General features: G+C 51.2%; 1 protein-coding gene across 2 annotated transcripts in view; it reads right to left on the bottom strand.

Moving 5' to 3' along the window:
• Nucleotides 1-12662: 12662 nt before the first annotated feature.
• The window catches only part of SLC35D2 (solute carrier family 35 member D2), a 57390-nt gene continuing 45880 nt past the window's right edge, over nt 12663-24172 (bottom strand). Inside the window, exons 10-12 of one of the 2 annotated variants that reach the window (XM_002708265.6) lie at nt 15772-15850; nt 14421-14503; nt 12663-13058 (exon numbers count right to left, since the gene is read on the bottom strand). In XM_002708265.6, the coding sequence (XP_002708311.1) occupies nt 12956-13058; nt 14421-14503; nt 15772-15850 (265 nt within the window). In that variant the 3' untranslated portion in view covers nt 12663-12955. Of the gene's footprint in view, nt 13059-14420; nt 14504-15771; nt 15851-19611; nt 19980-24172 lie in introns of those variants that run through there. The other variant, XM_089335669.1, reaches the window with a different exon arrangement.

Raw genomic sequence — 24172 nt, 5'->3', positions numbered from 1 at the left:
ATGACCCTGGCAGCGACCATCAGGAGGTGGGCATCAATGAGATCCATTTGAGAGGCTGCCTTCCACAGGTGCATTCTATGAGCATAGGGTGTCCATTACACGGAGTTTGCGAACAAGGTCTTCAGTGAAATAAACCAGAACACAGTTGCCTGGCAAGCTGCGTGGACTGACCGCAGGGGTCATGAGGAAGGCTTTTGGATTGATGGAGATGCTTTCCAAGCATGTCTTTGTGCCTCCATCAGAGCTCATGGCACTGGGCTAACGTCTGTGCCATATCTGAATTTTAAACAAACTTCAGCCTAGTTATTTTTTGGGTGGTGAAAAACTGACATTACCAGAAATAAAAATAGCATCCCATTCGTGGGCTTCTCCACCTTTTACTTTTCGACATCCAAAAATACATCATCGAGCAGGCCTTTCCCCTAGCTGTTAGCACAGCAGTTAAGATGCTCACATCCCACAGGGAGCGCCCAGGTCTGAGTCCTGGCTCCGGTTCCTGCCTCCAGCTTTTCACCAGTGCTGACCCTAGCAGGCAGCAGTGATGGCTCAAGTCATCGCATTCCTGCCACCCACAGGGCAGACCTGGGTTTGAATTCTCAGTGCTGACGTCAGACCCAGCATAACCCCAGCCATTGCTGGCATTTGGGGATCTCTGTCTCTTTTTCTGTCTCTCAAGTAAAAACTTAAATGGATGGGTGGATGGATGGATGGGTGGGTGGATGGATGGATGGATGGAAAGATAGATAGATAGATAGACAGATAGATAGATAGATGATATCCAATCCCATGTAATAGACTGAAAAAATTACATGGCATTATCTGACGATGAATTGAGCAAAGCTTTTTAAATGTCTATTTTACTGCTCACAAGATGCTATGGACTGAATCAGAGCCCCACCAACCCAGATTCGTATGCTGAAGCTGCAACTCCCAGCACAATGGTTGTTGGAGTGGGTGATTAGATCACGAGGAAGGAGCTCTTATGATGGCTTAGTGTCAGGGGCTGGTGCTGTGGCACAGCTGATAAAGCCACTGCCTGCGACACCAGCATCCCCTACGGGCACAAGTTCATGTCTCAGTTGCTCTACTTCTGATCCAGCCTCCCTGCTAATGTGCCTGAGAAAGCAATGGAGGATGGCCCAAGTGCTTGGGCCCCAGAACCCCACGTGGGAGACCCGGATGAAGCTCCTGGCTCCTGGATTCTGCCTGGTCCAGTCCTGGGGCCATCTGATGGGAAAATCTCTTTTTCTCCCTCTCTATCTCTCTCTACCTCTATCTCTCTCTATCTCTGACTTTCAAATAAATAAATAAGCCTCTTTATAAAAAGAGAAGAGACACAGATTGATCTCTGTCATCTATCATCTCTTGTGAGAGGACACAGCAAGAAGACAGGCATCTGCAAGCCAGGAAGAAGGCCTTCCCCGGGAAGCAGATGGGCCAGCACCTTCATCCTGGGCCTCACAGCCTCCAGACTGCGAGAAGCTCCCGCTCTGTAGGCCACCCAGTCTCGGGCAGCTTGTCTCACGGCCACGCTGCCACCAGGAGGGCCTCAGCACATGTGCAAATGCAGCTCTCCAATGCGAAGACGTGCTGCTTTCCAGCTCATGTCCACCGTGTCCCCAAGGGCTGTGGCCAATTGAACAGTGCTGTGAGAGCAGCTCCACTAACTCCACATGTTTAAATAGACTGCCTTGAAACCCCAACAAATGACGAGGGTCATATGCCTGCTGTACATCCAGGAACTCTAAAGTAGTTTGAGAATGGGATTTCAGGAAATGGGATCATAAACACCAATGCCTCTGGTCAAAGGCGACAGGCGAAGTCCACTGGGGTCTCCCAACACCCGCAGAGTGGGGAGAAGACCCCCCTGCCTTCCATTTTCCCTGCAACCTCAGTTCTCCTGAGCCAGCTGTTTTCCCCTGAGCTGTGAGGGACTGACACAGGCACAGGGAAGGAGAAAGACTGGCAGGGACCCTCAGTGTCAGGGACACAGAGGACCACCACCAACAGCAGCGAACCAGCAAAGGAAGCTGGGACAGGGCTTGGACGAGCGGCTAGGGCGCCTGCACCACGCTTCGGAGTCCCTGCCTCCAAGTCCCTGCTCCGGCTCCTGGCGCCAGCTTCCTGCTAAGGCAGACCCGGGCGAGTTCACTGAATGCCGTCTTCTCTTCCCCGCTGTGGAGTGGAGGGAGGGATGGAGGCAGGCGGCAATGCGGTGATTCGCATCCAGAGGAGCTGACAGCTCCAGGGAAGGACACAGGAAGTCGGGCAAGCCCAGGCCAGCGACGGCCCAGAGGGGACCCTGGATTTAGGACACAACGCACACCAACAGGGAAGGCAGTGAGCACCTTGTGGAGGCGCTGAGCAGAAAACAGCGCAAAGCCGAGGTCTGAAGAGTGTGCAGATCTGTGGAACGTTAAACTTCACCCATGATTGGAAACGTACGTTACGTGAACAAAAGACACGAAATGCGCACAAGCGAGGAAATGAAACGACAAGCTGCCGTGGGGCCCTGCATCGGGACACAGTGACACCGAGACCCTGCTGCGGCCCTGGTGGGGCCAGCACGAACAGGCAAACCTTTCTGAAACCCACTCTGTGCACACGCTCTTGAGCAAGTTCAAAGAAAATGCCTGTCGTGAAACGCCCACATTTTTCGTAGCAAGATTACCTTTTTTTAAATTTTTTCACAGGCAGAGTGGACAGTGAGAGAGAGAGACAGAGAGAAAGGTCTTCCTTTGCCGTTGGTTCACCCTCCAATGGCCGCTGCGGCTGGCGCGCTGATCCGATGGCAGGAGCCAGGTACTTCTCCTGGTCTCCCATGGGGTGCAGGGCCCAAGCACTTGGGCCATCCTCCACTGCACTCCCTGGCCACAGCAGAGAGCTGGCCTGGAAGAGGGGCAACCGGGACAGAATCCAGCGCCCCGAACGGGACTAGAACCCGGTGTGCCAGTGCCGCTAGGCGGAGGATTAGCCTAGTGAGCCGTGGCACCGGCCCGCAAGATTACCTTTTAATTCTACTTTCCCATCAACTTTTCAACTCCCCTCTTACAAGAGCTTACATGGGGCTGGGTGTGGGGCTGGGAACTGAGTGCAGGTGGGCACAGGGACACTTCGGGGGTGACAGAAGTGTCAAAAAACATATCATGGTAACGGCTGCATACTTTGATAAATTCACAAAAAATAGTAAAACCACACTCTTGGTGAATCTTCAAGTAGTCAACAAAGCTGTTTTTTTATTATTTTATTTTATTTTATTATTTTTTGACAAGCAGAGTGGACAGTGAGAGAGAGAGACAGAGAGAAAGGTCTTCCTTTGCCGTTGGTTCACCCTCCAATGGTCGCTGTGGCCAGCACACCGTGCTGATCCGAAGCCAGGAGCCAGGTGCTTCTCCTGGTCTCCCATGGGTGCAGGGCCCAAGGACTTGGGCCATCCTCCCCTGCACTCCCGGGCCACAGCAGAGAGCTGGCCTGGAAGAGGGGCAACTGGGACAGAATCCGGGGCCCCCACTGGGACTAGAACCCGGTGTGCCGGTGCCGCAAGGCGGAGGATTAGCCTAGTGAGCCATGGTGCCGGCCCAAGGCTGTTTTTTAAAAACCTGCACCACCCGATTCTTCCAGAAGGCGCCCCATCCCAGCTGCCACCCCCCTGCATCATGGCAACAGCGGGACAGCCGTGGGAAGAGAGGCCCAGTGATCTCAACGTCGGCAGCTTCTTCAGTCGATTCCCTCGGTAAAGCACACAGTGAGGACCGTCTCATTCAGCCACCAACGTGGTGACCCTACCCACACAATATTCTTTTCTTGAAAAATACTGACTTATTCATTCATTTATTTGAAAGGTGGGGGAGAAGGGGGGAGAGAGAGAGAGAGAAAGAGAAAGAGAGAGAATCTTCCAGCCGCTGGTTCACCCCCCACGTGGCCATAGCAGCCGGGGCTGGTCCAGGCTGAAGCCTGGGGCCTGGAACTCCACCTGATCTCCCACATGTGTCTCCCCAGAGAACCAGCAGTTCTTCCAGACCATTCCCAAGACCGCTGACCACTGGAAATGGCAAGAAAGCACACCGTGGTCCCTGGTCCCGGGAGAAGTTGTTACTGTGTCCTCCTTAGATTGTTTCTGCATGAGCTCTCCAGGATGAAAGGAGGGGGCAAAGAGAAGGCCAAGGTCACGTGTGACGGGCACAGGCTCTCCAGCCGCCCTCCTGGAGCCTCCGAAGGATGCACAAGCCTGAAACAGCAGTGATGGTTGCAAACACTGGGGGGGGGGGGGTGTCTTATCACTTTTACTAAACAACACTCAGTGGTTTGAAGGGTTTGAATTATTTTGTTTTGATCCATTTGTTTAACTTGAAAAATAAAGGAAAGGGAGAGAGATCACAGCCACAAATAAAAGTAGTTACCCCCATCGCATCCCAGAGCTCTAGACGGAGAAGTGAGTATTACTCCTACCCAGCTCGTGCCTGATGTCGAGGGGACAAACTCCAGGGTTCAAAATCTTGTGTAAGTGGAAATCAGGGGAAAAAACCACATGGACACATCTGAAGACCATTCATTACCTATCGGCCTGGAGAGGCAAATGACAGGAGAGCTGAGCAGTGAGGTTTAAAAATTTTATAAAAAGGGGGGGGGGATCAGGAAAAAATTGTATCTGTACCTAATATACATAGACTTTTTTCTTGTCATCATTCTCTAAAAGAAAAAAAAAAAAACTGTGCAACACTATTGACATAGCATTTACATTGCATTGGATATAAGTAGTTTAAGATGATTTAAGGCACATGTGAAGATGTGCATGTTAAATGCAAATGCTAGGTTGTCTCACGTGTGAATTGTGCATCTGCAGACTTTGGTATCCATGGAGACTCCTGCATCCCATGTCCATGGATACTGAGGAACAAAGGAACTTTGTTATTGGTCCCATCCAATGACCCGTCAGGGCCAGGCTGGCCACACTGCAGCTCCCCAGTGCCAGGGTTCTATCTGTTGCACCAAGTCCCAATGTGTCCAGGATAATGACTGTGCTAGGGAACAGCCCAGAGCCCGGCCAATCTCAGTGCTGCCGATCTCCAGGTCTCTCATGCCAGGGCTGAGAACCTGGAGAGACAAGGAGGTCAAGAATAGAGACCCACACCCCACCAGGCAAACCTCATTCATTTGCAGGTTTCCTTACTTAGGAAGACAGAATTTTGCCTTCATTTTTCTCCTTATCTAAGTACATGAAGGGAAACAGTTTGAAGAAAAAAAAAATGGGGACATTATACCACTTGCCCCTTGAGTATATGCTTTATGAATTTGTTTGACAAGTGTTTTGGGGTGTGTGTGTGTGTGTATAGTGGACCTCTTCTCAGAATTTTTGGAGATGGCCTCATGAGCATAACCCCCACTTGAAGAATCACTGTCTTTCTGTGCCAGGGCCACTTAGAAGCCAAACAGCCAGGGCTGGCACTGTGGCATAGCAAGTAAAGCCGTCGCCTGCAGTGCCGGCCTCCCATATGGGTGCCAGTTCGAATCCTGGCTGCTCCACTTCCAATCCAGCTCTCTGCGATGGCCTGGGAAAGCAGTAGAAGATGGTTCAAGTCCTTGGACCCCTGCACCTGCATGGAAGACCCGGAAGAAGCTCCTGGCTCCTGGCTTTGAATCAGCACAGCTCTGGCCATTGTGGCCAACTGGGGAGTGAACCAGCAGATGGAAGACCATTCTCTCTCTCTCTCTCTCTCTCTCTCTGCCTCCCCTTCTCTCTGTGTAACTCTGACTTTCAAATAAATATATAAATCTTATTTTTTCAAAAAAAGAAGCCAAACAGCCACAAGCTTTTTTGTAGTAAGTGTTGCTGGTGTCCCTATCTGCGCTTTCAGGATAATTCATCCATACCTATGCTGAAAATGTGTATGAAGCTGAGGCTTAGAGAGCACAGCACAAAACAAACTCTACACACACTCTACTCCCAGGAAAAGAATGAGAAGGGCTGTGGGGACACTGTGCCTATGCAACACTCTGAGCTGCTTCTTGCAAACGTTGCTTGCTGCACCTCGAATGTCATTCCACTGCCTCCTGGCACCTGTTGTCTCTGATGAGAAGTCTGCTGTTACTCATATGGGGCTTTCCTTGTAAGTGATGAGTAGTTTTTCTGCTTTCAAGATTGTATGCTTGGGGCCGGCACTGTGGCACAGTGGGTTAACGCCTTGGCCTGAACTGCCAGCATCCCATATGGGTACTGGTTCTAGTCCCAACTGCCCCACTTCTGATCCAGCTCTCTGCTGTGGCCTGGGAAAGTAGTAGAAGATGGCCCAAGTGCTTGGGCCCCTACACCCACACGGGAGACCCAGAAGAAGCTCCTGGCTCTTAGCTTCGGATTGGCGCAGCTCTAGCCATTGCAGCCAATTTGGGAGTGAATCATCGGATGGAAAACCTCTCTCTCTCTCTGCTTTTCCTCTCTCTATGTAACTCTGACTTTCATATAAAAAAAAATAAATATTTTTAAAAAGATAGAATGCTTGCATTTGGCTTTCGCTATTTCACATCTGTGTCTTTATTTCAGTGTTTGACTGTGGATGTCTTCACATTTGTCTGTGGAGTTTTTTTAACTTACTTCCTCAACATTCCCCTCCTATCTCTGTCCCCTTTCTCCCACTGTGGTCTACTGGTGTGCTTTCCTTATTCGTCTTCCTTCATTCTTCTCTGTTCTTTGGAGTAAATCACTTTCTCCTCTCTCTGAGGTCACTGATGCTTTCTTGTATAAGTTTGAATTTGTGGAGTTCTCTAATAATTGTTTTAGTTGTATACTTTTCAACTTCAGAATATACTCATTTGATTCTTTTCCCTATTTTTTTCCTATTGATTTCTCTATTTCATGAGATGTTGTATTCATACACTCCCCAGATGGCCACAATGGCTGGAGCTGAGCTGATCTGAAGCCAGGAGCCAGGAGCTTCTTCTGGGTCTCCCACATGGGTGCAGGAGCCCAAGCACTTGGGCCATCTTATACTGCTTTCCCAGGCCATAGCAGAGAGCTGGATCAGAAGTGGAGCAGCTGGGACTTGAACCAGTGCCCATGGGATGCCAGCACTGCAGGCAGAGGGTTTACCCTCTATACCACAGCACCAGCCCCCACAGTGACTCATTTGAAGTCTATGGGTTTTTTTTTAAGATTTTATTCATTTGTTTGAGAGGCAGCGTTACAGACAGTGAGAGAGACAGAAAGAAAGGTCTTCCTTCCATTAGTTCACTCCCCAGATGGCTGCAACGGCTGAAGCTGCCAATTCGAAGTGAGGGTGGTCTTGGGACCCCCCAACATCTCAGTTGTCCAAAACTCACACAAAGCCCATAAAACAAGAGCTCCAAAGCACTCCCTAAAACTTTATTTGAAACAGAATGTAGGAGAAATCCATGCTTATGACACCTTGAAAACAGCCAGGAGCCAGGAGCTTCTTCCAGGTCTCCCACATGGGTGCAGGGGCCCAAGGACTTGAGCCATCTTCCACTGCTTCCTCAGGCAATAGCAGAGAGCTAGCTTGGAATTGGAGCAGCCGGGACTAGAACTGGCACCTATATAGGATGCCAGTGCCACAGGCAGAGGATTAACCTACTGCACTACAGCACCGGCCCCTTTAAGCCTGTGTTAGATGTAACACAGGTCCCTCTCACAGAAGGCTGCTCTGTAGCCTCTTTGTATGGGCCACACTTTGCTGTCTCTTTCACTGTCTTAAATAACTTCTTACTAAAAATCTGACATTTAGGGGCCGGAGCTGTGGTACAGTGGGTTAAAGCCCTGGCCTGAAGTGCCAGCATCTCATGTGGGCACCGGTTCTAGTCCAGGCTGCTCCTCTTCCAGTCCAGCTCTCTGCTGTGGCCTGGGAAAGCAGTAGAAGATGGCTCCTGCACACATGTGAGAGACCCGGAAGAAGGTCCTGGCTCCTGGCTTCGGATCGGCACAGCTCTGGCCATTGCAGCCATCTGGGGAGTGAACCAGTGGATGGAAGATCTCGCTCTCTGTCTCTGCCTCTCTCTGTAACTGTCCTTCAAATAAATCTTTAAAAAAATTGATATTTAGGGTAAGGTATCATAGCAACTCAGGATGCCGATTCCCCTCCCCAGTCCCCGAGGCTCGTCTTTGTTGTTGTGACTTAGCTAGGCACTAACCTGTTCTAGGGACACAGATCTTGCCCTCCGTGCCACTCCTGAGCTGTGCACACCTCACTCTGCAACCGCATTGGGTTTAAAAGCTCTCTTTGCCTCTTTCCTTGGCTTCTACTCCACAGGCTCTCTGCTGCGTTTGGGGTTACACCCAGTGGATGAGGCTCCAATTACCAACTGATCGCTCTATTGCTTTTGAGAGTACCCTGGGGCTTAAGTTGCTTGGCAGTCTGATCCAATTAAACTCTGGCAGGGGCGGATGTTGAGGCCGGTCTTTAAGGTTTGTGCTGACTCCCAAGAACTCTTCTCAGGGGCGAGCTGTTCTGATTCTCACCGGGGAACCTGGTGGCCTATGAGCCAACGTGCTACCCTTAATTAGGAGGAGCGCTGTTTTCAAGGTGTCATAAGCATGGATTTCTCCTACATTCTGTTTGAAATAAAGTTTGTTCTTTGGAGCTCTTGTTTTATGGGCTTTGTGTGAGTTTTGGACAACTGAGATGTTTGGGGGCCCAAGACCACCCCCACTTTTCATACCAGCTGCAAGTCTGAGGAGCTCCCAAAAACAACTTCAGTTTTGATCATTTGCTCATAGACCTCACAGAAAGCTGGAATGCATATGGCTATAGTTTATCACCAGGAAAATACAGACTAAGAGCAGCCAAGGCACGGCAGCTAAGCCACCACTTGGGAAACCTGCGTCCCATACTAGAATGCTCAGGTTCAAGTCCCAGCTCCTGCTTCCTACACGCAGACTGTGGGAGACAGCAAGTGACAGGTCAAGGAGCTGGGTCCCTGCCACCCCACATCTGACTCTGCTCAAGTTGCAGGCTCCTGGCTTTGGACTGGCTCAGCCCCAGCGGTGGGAAAATCTGGATGGGAAATCTCTCTCTCTCTCTCTCTCTGCATGTGTATGTGTATAAATATACATTTATATAATTAACAATTATAATTCAGCCAGGGGAAGCAAAGCATAGGGCAGAGTCTGGAGAAGAACCCTATGTGGAGATGCCCTGTCCTCTCTCCACGGAGTGGGACATACCACCTCCCAGCAGGGACGTGGGACCCTACACACAGAGTACTGCCACTCAGGAAACTCACTAGAGCCTCGGTAGCGTTCAGAGTCTTTATCCAGGCTCTGTGACACAGGCCCAGCTGCCTGCCCCATGGCTGATCTCCACCTCCAGTCTCCAGCCCTCACAAGCGTCACCCAAAGCCCCCACCCCTAAACCACACTGTTGGTCCTTCCGGTGTGGCCACCCTCCATTCAGATACAGCCACCTCCCAACCACAATCACACTCTCACGCTGTCCACTGCGAACCCGGGCAGCAACGGTGCCCCTGGGGGCAGGGACCAGGCAGCCCTGGGCACCTGGGGCATGGCCTCCGTCACATGGGAGTGAGAGCTCAGCAGAGGGAGACACTGTGCCCTCAGCTGCACTCACTACTAAGTGGGTGCCTTCACCTCGCAGGGAGTGAGAAATTCTGGGGGCCTGGCCCTCCCAAGGTAGCAACCCTCGGTTGAGAGCAGAGAATGGAAGAAGCCCCCTCTTTTGAGACACATCCACACCTGAGCTGGAGCCTCCATCAGGCTGAGTGAGAGGAGGAGGAGAGAGGGAGGGCGTGGCTCCAGTCTCCGGTGCCACTGCCTTTACTGCCATTAGGCTTTCTTGAGCCCACGTTTCTTTATTCGAGTCCTGTTCCTTCAACAATCTCAGCTCTCAGCCTGTGCCCCTGTACTTGAGACATATTGAAAATAGAGAAAAAATATTCAAATGGCAGGAGAAAGTCCAGATGAACAAATGGGATAACTGTTATTAATGCAGTACAACAAAATAAAACATCAAGGAAATTCGACTTTCTTTGACGTGTCTAGAACTGATTTTTTGTAGCGTGTTCTCTATTTGGGAGGCAGAGAGAGAACTCCCATCTGCTGGATCACGGTCAAGAGCCTGCAATGGCCAGGGCTAGCCCCACCCGAAGCCAGGGGCCAGGGATGAATGTGAGTCTCCCACGTGAGTGGCAGTGGCCTTCACAGATGCTTCTCAGGGTGCACATTAACAAGAAGCTGGAGTCAGGAAGAGGCACAGGGAATTGAACCCAGGCAACCAGGGTGGGAAACGAGCATCTGAACTATCAGCTGTCTTCCCTCCCTGCCCCAACCCCTGCAGCCCCCGCCACCCCTCCCCATAATGGTCTTTTTCAAAGACCTGGGTAATGGGACTACATTCATTTCTTCATGTCCTTGGGGCTCACAGAGCTCTTCCCACCACCTCTCTGCCTTCTGCGCTCCCAACTGACTCACTGGAAGCCAGTCAGAGCTCCCTCCAACCCCAGGCCTTGGGAACTTGGTTCTTAGGCAGTATGTGCAAAAATTGTAACTTTCAGCCCAGCTGAAAACAGTGTGCCCGGCTTCTCTTAGAGTGCCCTCTGCTGGCCAAATGTGGAAGCAGGGGGGCAAAGTTTTATAACCAGCAAACCTTCCTTTTAAGAATGCCAAGAATAAAAATTAGACATTAAAAAAAATTAGGGAAAGAACAGAAAAGCTAGATTTTATTTTGCTTAGCATTTTTGTCCTCTGGTTTTCAGGAACAATGCTAATGGTGCAACCTAAGGCAGTATCATAACAGTTTGGAAGTCCCAAACTCACACTCATGAAGCTCGTTATAAGTACATTGAGGGGCCGGCGAAGATGCTCTTGCTCGCCACTGTCATCCTAGATCGGAGTGCCGGTTCAAGCCCTGGCTGCTTCACCTCTGAGTCGGCTTCCCATTAATGCGCCCTGGAAGGCAGTAGATGATGGCTCAAATGCTTGGACCCCCGCCATCCACTTGGGAGACTAGGGTGGAGTTCCCAGCTCCTGGCTGCAGCATGGTCCACCCGTGACTTGCAGCCATTTGAGGAGTGAGCCAGTGGATGGAAGATCTCTTCCTGAGTGGCTCTGTTTCAATCGTTGCCCCTCAAATCAATACATACATTTTTTAAAAGTAAATTAAGCAGTAAAGAACTACAATGCAACAACCTAAGAAGTGAACAGTGGTAGGCACTTAGCCCAGCTCCCAGGTTCCATATTGGAGTATGTGGGTTCAACAGCCAGCTCTGGCTCCTGACTCCAGCTTCCTGCTAATGCAGACCCCAGGAGGCAGGAGTGGTACAGGTTCCTGCTGCTTGGAGTTCCTGGCTCATGGCTTAAGCCCATCCTAACGGCCTTTGTGGGCATCTGGAGAGCAAACCAACAGATGGGAGTTTCTCTCTCTCTCTCTCTCTCTCTCTCTCTCATAAAATCAAATAAATACAAGAAATGGGAAAAAAGGATTTAAATAGATATCTCTCTGAAGAAGATATACAAATGGCCAGCAAAAAAAATGCTCATTATCACTGCTGAATTAGAAAAATACAAAGCAAAACCACAACACTCATTTGGATAGCTAGTACCAAGAAGCAAACAAACAAAACCAAAATAATACACTCTTGAGGCTGCGGAGAACTTGGGCAACTGTCTGTGGGAATGTGAAATGATGTAGCCACTATGGAAAACATGACAGCAGTTCCTCAAAAACTTGACCATGACCCAGCCACTTCTAAGTATGTATGCAAAAGAATGGGAATGAGGCCGCTGCTGTGGCATGGTGGGTAAAGCCGCCACCTGCAGTGCCAGCATCCCATATATGCGCTGCTTCTAGTCCTGGCTGCTCCACTTCCAATCCAGCTCTCTGCAATGACCTGGGAAAGCAGTGGAAGATGGCCCAAGTCCTTGGGCCCCTGCACCAGCATGGGAGACCTGGAGGAAGCTCCTGGCTTCTGGCTTTGGATCGGCACAGCTCTGGCCGTTGCAGCCATTTGGGGAGTGAACATGAGGATGGAAGACCTCCCTCTCTCTCTGCCTCTGCCTCTCTGTAACTCTGCTTTACAAATAAATACATAAATCTTTCCCCAAAAGTCAACATAATTGAATACTTACAAAAATGATGGGAACCTGGGCTCCTGTACCCGCATGGGAGACCAGGAGAAGCACCTGGCTCCTGGCTTCGGATCGGTGCAGCGCCAGTTGTAGCGGCCATTAGGGGAGTGAACCAACGGAAGGAAGACCTTTCTCTCTGTCTCTCTCTCTCTCACTTTCTACGACTCTATATGTCAAAAAAAAAAAAAAAAAAAAGCTAACAAAGCTCTTTCTTGTCTGGCTGTTAACTGGGTAATTTTATTGAAATAACAGCATGTCTCTTTACACTGTGCTCTGTGTGTGTGTGTGTGTGTGTGTGTGAATGTGTGTAAACCTCACTGGCCCTTGGCTTTGGCTACTACCTTTGAAATGAGGGCCAGCGTGCCTGTCACACGGTCGACCCTGCAGCATCGCCAGCCGACAGAACAAGGGGACAGCACGGGTGTGTCCACAGCACCCAGCACTGCACCAGGGAGCTTCCAAAAGCTCACAGAAAATGAACTGAAAGAACTTGATTTGGTGTCTTTAAAAACGTTCATGAAAACACTTACTATAAAAATTATGCCTGGATTTCAATGAAAAAAATTCGACATCAAAACAAATTTAGCTTTTAATTCGGTTTTTCCAAAAACCTTCTAAAGGATCCTTATATTTGGGTACCAAAAACAAAAAAATTTTTTTTAATTATGCTGAGTTTCACGGTAATGCCAATCACCAGGGTTTCCTGAAGACCCCTCGTGTCGACGCCAGTCTTGGCGGCTTATTTCAAAAAGCCTCGCTCTCAGCTGGTAAGGGCTCCGGGACGGCTCGCGGGGCAGTGGGGCGTGAGGTAGTTCTCCTTGCGTGCTCCTGGGAGCTCCAGGGGCTTGGCCTGCGCGCGGGGGCCTAGCCCTTGGAATCCGGGGGGCTGCTTTCTTCGTCCTCAGGCTGCGGGGGCTTCAGCTGGCTGCGCAGCGTCAGGAAGGAGTATCTCAGGCCCCCTGCCATGCTGAGCCCCGGAGAAGAGAGAGAAGTCAGTTCGCGGGAATCGCCCAGGGCTGCCCTCGGCGGCGGCCCACAGCCTGATCCGGAGGGCATCACTCCGATCTGTTTCCTCAAGTCTGTGGACTCCTTGGGGAGAATTTCCCCTCTTAGGCCCAAACTTTTGTGGTCAGGAAAAAAAAAAAAAAAAAAAAAAAAAGAGTGATCCAATCGACCATGGAAGTTTGGAGAGGAAACCGGCCCTTGTCTTTTACTGAATAATCCTGATTTCATTATCTTTCAGTAGCGTCTCCGGTGGGAGACCCCAGAAGGGCTTTCCAAAGCATCTCTGTCAGCCCTCGAAGATGTTCAAGGACATCTACCTAAGGCTCTGCAGGAAGACATGGCTTAGGCGACTTCCGAGGAAGGCGCAGGGCCCGAGTTCACATCCCAGCCCCGGGAATGCTCACTACATGCCACTCAGAGCCATGTGAGGAGCTGCGGCAGAGAAGCAGAAGCGGGGTTAGCCGCCGCTGCAGCACCAGCCAGCATCTCATATGGGCACCAGTTCAAGTCCCGGCTGCCCCACTTCCGACCCAGCTCTCTGCTATGGCCTGGGAAAGCAGTGGAAGATGGCCCAAGTCCTTGGGCCCCTGCACTCATGTGGGAGACCTGGGGGAAGCTCCTGGCTCCTGGCTTCGGGCTGGTCCAGCCCTGGCCACTGTGGCCACCTGGGGAGTGAACTAGTGGATGGAGGCGCCCTCTCTCTCTCTTTCTTTCTCTCCGTCTCTCTCTGTAACTCTGCCTTTCAAATAAATAAATAAGTATTTAAAAAAAGAAAGAAAAACAGATGAACTGAGTAACTGAAGTAACTTGATTCTAGAAATTACAGTGTCAGTGGGGCTGGCGTTGTGGTGCAGTGTTTAAAAAATTGCAGGGCCGGCGCCGTGGTGTAGTGGGTAAAGCCGCCACCTACAGTGCCAGCATCCCATATGGGCGCCTGTTTGAGTCCTGCTGCTCTACTTCCAGTCCAGCTCTCTGCTATGGCCTGGGAAAACAGTAGAAGATGGCCCAGGTCCTTGGGCCCCTACACCTGCATGGGAGACCAGGATGAAGCTCCTGGCTCCTGGCTTCAGTTCGGTCCAGCTCCGGCCATTGCAGCCATCTGGGGAGTGAACCAGTGAACCTCTCTCTCTGCCTCTGCTCTCTGTAACTCTGTCTTTCAAATAAATAAATATTTAAAAAAGAAAGAAAAAAGAAATTGCAAAGCCCAAACACCCCCGGGCTTACAAGACAACATCCGTCTTGGCTCTTTGGCTTATCACACATGGATCAGATGGCAGAAAATTCTTGTTGGACTAAGGCAAGTTCACTAAGAGGTGTCACTCACCAAATATTTAACCCTACAAAGTTTAACACGGAGAAAATGTAGTCTCCACCGAGCAGCATCCCAATGTAGGCCACGGATACGTTCTGCAGAGAGAAAGAGGGCAAGTCAGCATTTAAGTAACGCACTTAGACCCGGCAAGCCCAGAACCCAGGTGTGTGAGTGAGGCTGCATGGGCCTGGACACTGTACACGTCCACAGGACTGTGCGTACATGAATGAGACCCATGCACATGGCTTCAGAAAGCAGTGGAGCGAGTGGCACATGAAGCACACTGCCCACTCTGCTCTGCCCCCTCTCCTGGGACTACCCAGGAGCAAGGGCAAGAGTTGGGGTGGAGGCACCAGCGCTGTGGCTTAGCGGGTAAAGCGCTGCCTGCAGTGCTGGCATCCCATGTGGACGCTGGTTCTAGTCCCGGCTGTTCCTCTTCCAGTCCAGCTCTCTGCTGTGGCCTGGGAAAGCAGTGGGAGATGGCCCAAGTGCTTGGGCCCCTGCACCCACGTGGGAGACCAAGAAGAAGCTCCTGGCTCCTGGCTTCAGATCAGTGCAGCTCCAGCCATTGTGGACAACTGGGGAGTGAACCAGCAGATGGAAGACCTTTCTCTCTCTCTGCCTCTCCTTCTCTCTCTGTGTAACTCTGACTTACATATAAATGAAATAAATCTTTAAAAAAAAAAAAAGAGTTGGGGTGGAACCAGCTGGCGGCATCCCATCTCCTGACCGCCACTGGGGCACCATTTTTTCATCCTAGTGACCGTAAGCCTGGGCAGAGTCGAGCCGTCTAATAAAGCCAGGCAGTGCTGTGTCCCAGGCACCCCAGCAGGCCGGTAGGCAGCAGGAGACCCGAGTTCACAGAAAAGCAAGCAACAGTGGAAGAGCAGTCAGGACTCAACATCCTGTGCTCACCCATGAGTGTGTGCTTTCAAATGTGCACACATACACACACACACACACACACAGGGCAGCCTGCACGCTCATTACTGTATAACTGAGCATTTGCCTAGATGGAAAACCATTCTGCACAAGGCTCCCTTCCTCCACGGGCAGCTTCTCCCAGAAAATCAAGTTACAGATCACAAGGGATCGTGAGGCCCGCAGTGCCTGGAGTTTCCCCAGTATTTTTACACATTTTCCCAGAGCACCCCTTCCCCCTCACCCCTCATTTAAAAGCTACTGTTTCTCTCTCCTTTTCTATCTAGCAGGGCCTCCCTTCTGATTCGTGCACTGGGAGATGAGAAGAAGCAGGAGGGGATCTCCCAGCCCCCAGCTGCAGCTGTCACTGGCCACAGACAGCAACAGCAGAATCGAACCCAGCTTCTGCATGCACAGTCAGTCCCAGGCTCCGCCCACCTACCTTGATGGCTCCCACAACCGCTGTCGTCAGGGCAGAATTGTAATAGCTGCACAGAACCGTGGAGTACATCAGTAGGAACCTGAGGCGAGGAAGTAGACACCTGAGTGTGTGTCCTGCTGAGCTGGGTAACGACACAGGGCTTGACTGTGAGTCCGCAGTCAAGGGCAGGAGCTGTGGCGCCTGGGACTCCTCCCTCCCACATCCCATATGGGAGTGGCTCCACTTCCAATCCAGCTTCTTTTTTAAAAAATTGTTTCAAGATTTATTTATTTACTTATTTGAAAGTCAGTTACACACAGAGAGAAGGAAAGGCAGAGAGAGAGAGAGTGAGAGAGATCTTCCATCTGCTAGTTCACTTCTCAATTGGCTGTAGTGGCCAGAGCTGCACTGATCCAAAGCCAGAAGCCAGGAGCTTCTTCCAGGTCTCACACATGGGTGCAGGGGCACAAGGACTTGAGCCATCTTCTACTGCTTTCCCAGGCCATAGCAGAAAGCTGGATCGGAAGTGGAGCAGCCAGGACTCGAACCGGTGCCCATATGGGGTGGCAGCACTGCAGGCAGCGGCTTTACCTGCTATGCCACAGTGCTGGCCCTAGCTTCTTACTAATGTACCTGATCCACTTAGGAGACCTGGCTGGAGTCCCTGGCTCCTGGCTCTGACTTCTATATGGCCTTAGCCCTGGCTGTTGCAAGCATTTGGGGAGTGACCCAGAAGATGATCTGTCACTCTCCATTTTATACAAATAAGTAAATCTTTAAAAAGAAACACAAGTCACAAAAGCTTAATAACCCTTATCGTAATAGATCTCATCCACTGGACTCATTACAGGAAAACTGTCGGCTGCGCAAAATCCCTCCCTCCCCGGGGGGGTCCTGCTCACTTCTCCTGCGGTCCACGCAGTGGGGTATGGAGGGGACAGTTTTCAATGACCTGAAACCTGTTGGCAGCTGTGTTACAGCAGTGGTTTTCAACCCTCACCCTCTCTGGGCACTAGAATCACCTGCTGAGCTTTTTAAATTTTTATTTGAGAGGCAGAAAGAAAGAGAGACATAGAGACAGAAAGAGATCTCCCGTTCACCGGTTCACTCCCCAAACGCCCACAGCTGCCAAAGCAAAGCTGGGTGCTGTGAACTCAAGCCAGGTCTCCCACAGAGGCGCTGGCCATCACTTGCTGCATCGCAAGGTGCCAAGTAGGAAGCTGGACTTGGAAGTGGAGCCAGGAGTCAAACCCCAGTTCTCCAGTAAGGGATGTGAGATTCCCAACTTAACCACTGCAACACAAACACCTGGCCTACCCATGCGCACAACGACCCAAAATGCCAGTAACCACCTGCCGTGAGCCTGGGTGACTGGGACATTCATTCACCACCAGGGCTGAGCCAGGGCAGAAGAACCCCTCTCGGCACATTCTCTAGTGAATTCTGACTTCTGAATGGGCAGCAACCATCCTCCATAACCAACTGATGGTGTCAGGACAGAAAGGCTGCACTTCTGCAACTAGCCACTAGATGTCCCCAGAGAGGGCGAATACAAACCCACCTGGACCAAAACCTGTTTCTGTGTGCAAATGAGTATTGTCCAGGCCTGTGGCCTAGACCCAAGGCTGTGAAGTCAAAGAATCTGCATGAAGTCTGTACGAGGGAAATCACTCTTAGCACCAAAAAGTCAACCTCCACAGGACAGCAGTTCTAATTCGAGCATTTGTATGCTGATGAAACGCAGACGCTTGAAAGCCCTGGACACGGCTGAATTTTGCAAATTGTTGCCATTGCTTCTTTTGAAATAACACATCTGTCTGGTGCACATTTATGCAGACAACAGCTGATAAGGACCCCAGGTGGAAATCCCTAGACCGGAACTTCTGCTCGGAGGTTTCTTACTGTTTCTGAAAGCAACCCAGGGGCCGGCACTATGGTGTAGTGGGTTAAGCCACAGCCTGAATTGCCAGCATCCCATATAGGAGCCGGTTCAAGTCCCGGCTTGGGGAGCTTCTGGCCAGCCGTGCCAAGTGGAGCAGGCGGAGCTCACCGTCCCGGCCTAGAGGCGTGCACCATACTCCACAGGGCCGGGGGTGTGGGGGTTCCCGTACTCAGGAGCCTTCCAGACCTCCCCCACTGTGTGCCTTCACCAGGTGCACCCTTCAGAGGTGGGCGTGGAGGCAGAGCGGGTTACAGTCGCTGCTTGAGACACTCACACCCCATGGCGCAGCACCAGGGTCTGAGGCCCACCTCTACTTCCATCCCATCTTCCCGCTAGTACACACCCTGGGAGGCGACAGGTGACAGCTTAAACACGTGCACCCCTGCCACCCACGTGGGAGTCCCAGATGGAATTCTGGGATCCTGGCTTCAGCCTGGCCCAGCTCTGACAGTTGCAGGTATTTGGGGAGTGAGCCAGCAGATGAAAGATCTCGTTCTCGGGCCGGCGCCTGGCTCACTTGGCTAATCCTCCACCTTCGGCGCCCGAATCCCATATGGGCGCTGGTTCTAGTCCCGGTTGCTTTTCTTCCAGTCCAGCTCTCTGCTGTGGCCCAGGAAGGCAGTGGAGGATGGCCCAAGTGCTTGGGTGCCTGCACCCGCGTGGGAGACCAGGAGGAGGCACCTGGACCCTGGCTGCGGATCGGCGCAGCGGCCATTTGGGGGGTGCATCAACGGAAGGAAGACCTTTCTCTCTGTCTCTCCCTCTCACTGTCTGTAACTCTACCTGTCAAATAAATAAATATTTTTTTTAAAAAAAAAAAAAGCTCTCGTTCTCATTCTCTCTTTCTCCTCCCTCTCTCTCACCTGATCTGCCCTTGAGGACATGAAAATAAATACCTAGATGATTGATTGATAGAAGACTGATAGATGACAGATAGACAGCAGACAAAATGCCCTTTATAACAGACTGGTAAACTAAGTTCAGGGTCCCCCCGAGTTCTACGAGGTTCTGTAGCAAGCAAACTGCGGAGGTGGTCACAGGAATCCCCAGTTGGATCTGGGCGGCCCAAAGTTGTGGAGGCCCAGGTTTCCAATTGGGTGGGGGTGGGGGGGAGTCTGCTGCAGCTAACGATGCCAGCCCCAGGTAGAAGGCGGCAGAGCCAGGGGTGGAAGGAGAAGGCCCCCAGCTGGGTCCCCTGCAGAATCGCCTGCTCGCCTGTAGGGGGCAGAAACCCCACACCTGCTGGGGCACACAGGTGGTCTGGGTGGTGAGGGTGCAGGAGCAGAAACTGCGTCTGGGTTTCCTTGTTCCCCTCGAGTGAGCACCTTCCGCGGCTCACCCCTGCCCCCTGCCCCGCGTCTGGAAAGGACTTGGCGGGAGGCACGCGCCGGGGAAGGGGCGGTTCTCAACGGACAGCGGCATCCCGCGGCGCTGACAGCTTGTCACTCCCGCCCCCAAGCACAGCGCTGGCGGCTGAGAAAGGAGCTCAGCCCTTAAAGCTGTGGCAGGAACGACCCCCACCCCCCACCCCCGCCTGCCCGTGGGGCAGGAACAGACCAGCTGCTGGTAGCAGTGACCCGGGCTTGTGGTTTCTGAAACAAGATCTGCAAAGCCCTCTCTCTGCCTCTCCTTCTCTCTGTGTGTAACTCTGACCTTCAAATAAATAAATAAATAAATCTTTAGGAAAAAAAAAAAAAAAAAAAAAAAAAAACAAGATCTGCAAAGCCCGCCAAGCTGGCTGTGGACTGTAACTCCAGCCTTCACTTGACTTCTGACCACTCCCGGCTTCCTGGGCCCCCAGCTCCATCCACCTGCTGTCTCCCAGAGCTGTGGTCCTGCCCCCAGGGCGTGCTAGACGCTGCCTGCGGGCTCAGCCACGATGCTATTGTCCTGGTTACACACCTTTAAAGCACGGGTAGTTTGTTTTGTTTTGTTTTTAAGATTTATTATTTATTTGAAAAGCGCAGTTACAAAGAGGCAGAGGCAGAGAGAAAAAGAGAGGTCTTCCATCCGCTGGTTCACTCCCCAAGTGGCCACAACGGCTGGAGCCAGGCAGACCCAAAGCCAGGAGCCAGGAGCTTCATAGTGGTCTCCTACGTGGGTGCAGGGGCCCAAGGACTTGGGCCATCTTCCGGGGCTTTCCCCAGGGCCGTTAGCAGGGAGCTGGATCAGTGGACCAGCTGGCACTGGAACCGGAGCCCATATGGGATGCTGGAGTCATAGGCAGCGGTTTTACCCACTACAGCACAGCACCAGCCTCGTGAATCTTTTTATAAAGTCGACTTTCCTACATCAAAAAAAAAAAAAAAAAAAAAGGTGCTTATTTTGGTGCAAAAATTTTTGAAATCCACGCAGTCTCTTCATCACATGTATTTAACACGAACTCTCTGAAGTCATCTCGATTTACTGCAGATATGCAAATGATCCCAACATGGACTCCTCTGAAAACAACAGGAAAATAAGATTCTGCAGAGCCCTCACTCCAGGGGCCGGTGTGCAGACACGTCCCATGTAGAGCACAGGTTCAAGTTCTGGCTGCTCTGCTTCCCTCTCTCTCACTGCCTTTCAAATAAATAAATTTCTACAAACATTTATCCCCCACTCCAAGACTGAAGCTCCCTGGCAAAACAGTTTCAGAATTAAACCTGATTAAAAGGGCCGGGGCTGTGGTGTAGTGGGTTAAGCTACCACCTGCAGCACCAGCCTCCCATATGGGTGCCAGTTCAAGTCCGGCTGCTCCACTTCCCATCCAGCTCCCTGTTAATGCGTCTGGGAAAGCAGCAGAAGATGACCCAAGTGCTTGGGCCCCTGCACCCACGTGGGAGGCCTGGAAGAAGCTCCTGGCTCCTGGCTTTAGGCTGGCCCAGCCCTGGGCATCATGACCATTTGAGGAGCGAAGCCGCACATGGAAGCTCTCTCTCTCTCTCTCTGTCTTTCCTGCTCTGTCTCTCGGCAACTCTGCCTTTCAAATAATTATAAATTAACTAACTACTTAATGTAAAAACCTTGCCCACAACAGGTGAAGGGTACAAAACAGACAAAAAACAGTTGAAGCCATAGGGCTTTAGGTAGAGCCAAACCTCTCTGGGGTGAAGACAGAACAAGCAAGCTAAGCAGGCTGACCTCAGAAAACCAATATCATTACAAAACACAGACACATACCCACGTTTCTCATTACACACCTTCCATGTGTTTCACACTGCTCTAAGTTTCCTTTACTTGTCATTTATTCGACACACATAACCCTGCCCTATGAGCCAGGTGCTTCCATCACTGTTCCCATTTCAAAGATAAGGTGGAGAGGAAGGCACAGAGGGTTAAGCTGCCACTTGGGGAACCAGCATGCCATATGAGTACCACTTCAAGTTCTGGCTGCTCCACTTTCAACCCAGCTCCCTGCTGATGCCCCTGGGAGGCAGCAGACGATGGCTCAAGTACTTGGGAGATGGGGCTGGAATTCCTGGCTCCTGGCTTCAGCCTGGCCCAGCTATGTTGTGGCCATTTGGGAAGTGAACCAGCAGATGGAGGATACCCCACCCCCTTGCTCCCTTTCTATTTCTCTCCCTCTCAGTCACTCTCCTTTCAAATAAATATAAAAAAAGATAAGGTGAGGTGGGTATTTGGCATAGCACTTATTGTGCCACTGGGTATAGCCCATCTAATATCAGAATGTCTGAATTCAAGTCCTGGCTCCACTCTTGATTCCAGCTTCCTGCTGATATGCACACCCTGGGAAGCAGCAGGTGATGGCTCAAGTGGTTGAGTCCCTGCTACTCAAGAAAGAGATCAGGATTGAGTTCCCAGCTCCTGGCTTCAGGTGGGACTGAAGCCTGGCTTCAGCTCTGACTGTTGTGAGCATTGGAGAGTAAACCAGCAAATGGACAAACTCAAACTCTCTCTGTCTCTGCCTTTCAAAAATAAGTTTTGCTGGCGCCACGGCTCACTAGGCTAATCCTCCGCCTGAGGCGCCAGCACACCGGGTTCTAGTCCCAGTCAGGGCGCCGGATTCTGTCCCGGTTGCCCCTCTTCCAGGCCAGCTCTATGCTGTGGCCAGGGAGTGCAGTGGAGGATGGCCCAAGTGCTTGGGCCCTGCACCCCATGGGAGACCAGGAAAAGCACCTGGCTCCTGTCTTTGGATCAGCGCAGTGCGCCAGCCGCAGCGGCCATTGGAGGGTGAACTAACAGCAAAGAAAGACCTTTCTCTCTGTCTCTCTCTCTCACTGTTCACTCTGCCTGTCAAAAAAATAAATAAATAAATAAGTTTTAGGGGCTGGAGTTGTGGCATAGCAGCTTAAGTCTCTACCTGCAAAGCCAACATTCCATACAGGCACCAGTTCAAGACCCGGCTGCTCCACTTCCCATCCAGCTCCCTGCTCAAGTGCCTGGGAAGGTGACAGAAGATGGCCTGAGTTCTTGGGGAGCTGCAGCCATGTGGGAGACCCGGAAGAAGCTCCTGGCTCCAGGCTTCACCCTGGACCATTCTCAGCTGTTAAGGTCATTTGGGGGAATGAACCAGCAGATGGAAGATATTTCTCTCTCTCGATATATATCTCTCTCCCCTCCTAACTCTGCCTTTCAAATAAATAAAAAATAAATCTTTAAAAATAAAATTTAAATGTTAATAAATAAATAATAAAAAGAAGGTAACAGACCTCAAAAAAAGTTGACTAACTTGTCCAAGAACCCAGGGATAAACTAGTGGAAAGCTAGGATTCAGACTCGAGCCATCTGCTTCCAGAACGCAGGCTCGGAAGCCCGGGGATGGAGCCATGCATTTAGTGCCCTGAAAACGCCCAGCCTGTCAAAGGGCATCTGCCTGGTTGCCATCCTGGAATGCTCCTGATCTTATCGCTATCACTGACTCATCCATCATTACTACGCTTTTAGGACTTTCTCATTTACAAAATGACTACTGAGAAGACAAGAGCGTTTGTTTTCTAAGAGGCGCATTATTAAACCAGAGAAACGGAGCTGTACACCAGTGGAGTCCACGCTCGCCTGGCTGAGACCGGAGTGACAGCTGGAAGCAGGGTTGCCCACCCCTCTCTCACTGAGCACGCAGGTTTTACAGGGGTTACCTCCTTTTTTTCATTTTTATTTATCTATTTAACAGCGAGACTGAGAGAAATCTCCTATCCTCTGGGTGACTTTCCCAGGGTTGTACCAGGCTGAAGTCAGGAGCCAGGCACTCAACCCTGGGTCTCCCACATGAATGACAGGAACCCAAGCACTGCATTCATCACCTGTGGCTTCCCAGGGTGCACTCGCAGGCAACCAGAGCCAGCAGCCAGAGCTGGATGTTAAACCAGGTTTAAACCTGGGGCCACCGCTGCTGCACAGCGGGTAAAGCTGCCGCCTGCAGTGCCGACATCCCATATGGGCACTGGTTCAAGTCTCAGCTGCTCTACTTCTCATCCAGCTCTCTGCTGTGGCCTGGGAAAGCAGTAGAGGATGGCCCTAGTCCTTGGGCCCCTGTACCCACATAGGAGACCTGGAGGAAGCTCCTGGCTCCTGGCTTTGGATCGGCTCAGCTCTGGCCATTGCAGTTGTCCTGGGAGTGAACCAGTGGATGGAAGACTCTCTCTCTCTCTCTCTCTCTCTCTTTCTCTCTCTTTCTCTCTCTCTCTTTTTCACTGCCTCTGCCTTTCTGTAACTCTGCCTTTCAAATAAGTAAATAAATCTTAAAAAAAAAAAAAAAGGTACCCCTATGTGGGACACATGTTTCTCCACCAGCAACTTAACCTCTAGGCTAAACACCCACCCTTAGAATGTTTACATGATGGCCAGCGCCGCGGCTCACTAGGCTAATCCTCCATCTGCGGCGCCAGCACCCCGGGTTCTAGTCCCAGTCGGGGCGCTGGATTCTGTCCCGGTTGCCCCTCTTCCAGGCCAGCTCTCTGCTGTGGCCAGGGAGTGCAGTGGAGGATGGCCCAAGTGCTTGGGCCCTGCACCCCATGGGAGACCAGGAGAAGCACCTGGCTCCTGCCATCAGATCAGCGCGGTGCGCCGGCCGCAGCGGCCATTGGAGGGTGAACCAACGGCAAAGGAAGACCTTTCTCTCTGTCTCTCTCTCACTGTCCACTCTGCCTGTCAAAAAAAAAAAAATGTTTACATGATATAGTGCAATAAAACTCAAAACAAACACCAGTACTTCACCATGTCTATAATGAACGAGAGAAGACTGAAAACCACTGATCTACTGTTCGCAGGAACACCTGGGCACAAAGCGCCAGGGGCTCATCTGCACTGGCGCTGCTCGTATTTCATTTTCTGAGCAGAGAGTGAAAACAGTAAGACACACGGTGACTCACAGACACGGCTTAGCAGATTTCTTTTTCAAGTTAAATGTTTCCAGGCATCAACTGGGAAGACCACAAATCTTTCCCCAAACATCTGCTAAGGACCCTAAGGGACCCTCCCGCGGCACAGCAGTCAGTGCCTGCACACAACGCGTTGCCTGAGATGTTGAAAGTGACACAA

Source organism: Oryctolagus cuniculus, chromosome 1, assembly GCF_051225735.1.
Source record: "Oryctolagus cuniculus isolate XC-2025 breed Fujian yellow rabbit chromosome 1, ASM5122573v1, whole genome shotgun sequence".
Lineage (NCBI taxonomy): Eukaryota > Metazoa > Chordata > Mammalia > Lagomorpha > Leporidae > Oryctolagus > Oryctolagus cuniculus.
The sequence above is the reverse complement of the archived record's forward strand: the minus strand, read 5'-3'. Positions and strand labels throughout refer to the sequence as shown.